This window comes from Micromys minutus (assembly GCF_963924665.1).
Source record: "Micromys minutus genome assembly, chromosome: 15".
In the NCBI taxonomy this organism is placed as follows: Eukaryota; Metazoa; Chordata; class Mammalia; order Rodentia; family Muridae; genus Micromys; species Micromys minutus.
In genome coordinates this window covers 44,372,407-44,374,960 of record NC_137984.1, presented here as the reverse complement: position 1 = coordinate 44,374,960, position 2,554 = coordinate 44,372,407, and the positions used below count along the sequence as shown (strand labels likewise).

Sequence of the window (2,554 nt, the reverse complement as noted above, 5' to 3'; positions counted from 1 at the left end):
GGGATAGATTATTATAACATGAAGACTTTGAAGATGGACTTTGCACAGTTTTTCTGAGTTGCATAGATACGGCTTTCATAACATCAGCATCTAGTGAAAACCTACAAAAGCATCACAGTGAACCACCTGGGTATATTGACATTTAAGATGAAGTTAAATGTCCATAAACAACATAGATGGATGTATATAAGGAAATAGAAAAAGTAAGGCTTTACTATTGAAGTAAAATTAGACATTAATAAAAGAGGTATCAGTAAATATGCAAAAACAAAAATGTAGGAGCCAAAACAAAACAAAACCCCAGAAAAGCTCTACTATTATTTTAGAACAAAACCAAATACACCAGAACATGTACATGGGTTATATGGCTTGGTAATGGAGGGATTAATTCAGAAGTGAAATTTCTGATTTAACTGAATTCTGTCTCTCAATTTCTACATTTTGAGTTGCCCAAAAACAAAAATATGTTAAGATTCCTGTTGCTTCAAAAAATGTAAATGTGTCTTGGACAATATTTTACAGAAAACATTAAAGCTAATAACATTATTAACCCGAAAGGAGAAAATATTCAATAAATACAAGTATTCACTTCACCTAATTAAAAATATACTATAAGGGTAACCAACAGTTCTAAATAGCAGAAAAACAAGAGTTTTTAAACTTTTTGAAGATACGCCCTGTAAAACAAATCAAGATTCTAACGCACATATTTTTCGTCCACATAAAATGAAATTTTTTTTTTTTTGTATACACCTTCCATTACACATTTGCAATGAATTAAGCAGCCACTGGGTTTTCAAGATCACCCTTCCTTATAGCACCGACAGACGGAGAGCGGGATCGTTCTCCTAGCTGCCGCTCAGATTGTGAGGTAGGACCATTTGGGGCTCAGTGCTTCTGACCCAGTGCAATGTTGAGGGGTTTGGAGCCGAGGATGCGGCCATTCATCTCAGCCATGGCTTTAGCAGCTGCCTCCGGGGAGAAGAAGCAGATCAAGCCAAACCCCTTGCTCTGCCCAGCTTCCTGCATTACTTTAACTCTGCATATGGACCCAAAGGCAGAAAATTCCTTGCGCAGTGTTTCGTCATCGATGGAGTCATCCAGGTTCTTGATGTAGAGCTTGGCGGCCTGGCGCGCACGGATTCTTTCCTTTTTCATCTGCTCAAACATTTCCTTTAACTCGGCCTGTCGTTCCACCTTCTTCTGGGCTCTGCCTACAAAAACTGTCTGCCCGTTTATGTCCCGTCCATTCATGTCTTCGACTGCGTTTCTCGCAGCCTTGTGACTAGCAAAGCTAACAAATCCAAAGCGTTTGGACTTCCCTGTGGCATCCTTCATCACCTTAACGCTCAAAGGTTGGCCGTATTTGCTGAAGACTTTCCTGAGACGCTCATCGTCCACGTCATCCCCAAAATTTTTGATATACACATTGGTGAATTCGGTGGGTTTCTCTCTGAGCTCAGCCTCCCGATCCTTACGGCTTTTAAATCTGGCCACGAACAAGATGCTCTCCCCCAGCAGCTTCCCATTCATCTCCTCGATGGCTCTGTCTGCTGCTCTCTGGTCCTGGTAGTGCACGAAGCCATAGCCCTTGGAGCCTTCTTCATCAGCCATCACCTTGGAGGACATGATCTTCCCAAAGGGTGAGAAGTGTTCATACAAGGTTTTGTTATCAATGGATTTGTCCAGATTCTTGATAAACACATTCCCGACTCCCGACTTCCTCAGACAAGCATCCCGTTGAGACCACATGAGACGAATGGATTTACCTTGGACCAGGTCAAAGTTCATGGTTTCTAGGGCCTTCTGGGCATCATCCACCTGCAGAAAGTTGACATAGCCGTAGCCTAGTGAACGATGGGAAATCAGGTCCCTGCAGATTCGGATGGACAACACCGGTCCCACTGTGTTGAACTTCCTGAACAGCACGTCCTCCGTGACATCTTCGTGGAGGTCACCCACATACAGGGAAGCCACACGGTACTTAATTTCCACACTCATGTTTTCGTTCTTGGCTTGTTTTTATCCCAACACTACAAGCCTATGCCCCGCGCCGCTCCCAAGGATGTATCCTCCTGCAAGAGGGGAAGCTCAGTCACAACTCAGGACCTGCACAGTGCCCCCCCCCCCCCCAATGACCACTTAAAGGTCCAGCTGCAGGGTCAGTTGCACTTTCCCTGAACCAGACAACAACTCTCATTAAAAAAAAAAAAAAAAAGCCAGAAGCCAATGTCCTCCCCTGATAGTTGGCAATCTGCCTTCAGCTCTCAGCCTCAGACTTTCCTTCCCTTCCAACTCAGCAACAACTTAAAAGTGGCTGGCCAGGACAGGCCCTCCATCTGCCTCCATCCCAGCAGCTGGTGGCTGGTTTCCGAGCACAAACAGGCCTTGTGTTCCGCTGGCCATAGCCTTCCACCTTCCAGCCAAGCCTGGGGGGTGGGGGGGATGGCGGAGGCGTGCAGCCCCGGCCCAAGGCTGGAGGCCCCGGGTCCATCCGGCGCGGGGAGCCAGGCCCACCCCGCCCGCCCCGCGGCTGAGATTGCGCCCGGGCCCC

At 46.4% G+C, this 2,554-nt stretch overlaps 1 protein-coding gene across 1 annotated transcript; it reads right to left on the bottom strand.

Moving 5' to 3' along the window:
• Window positions 1–888: 888 nt before the first annotated feature.
• PABPC4L (poly(A) binding protein cytoplasmic 4 like) lies at window positions 889–2,001 on the bottom strand (the record flags this gene model as incomplete). The annotated part of the gene is made up of 1 exon (XM_080929399.1): window positions 889–2,001. The coding sequence occupies one exon, from the start codon at window positions 1,999–2,001 to the stop codon at window positions 889–891; it is 1,113 nt and encodes a 370-aa protein (XP_080785525.1).
• Window positions 2,002–2,554: the final 553 nt, after the last annotated feature.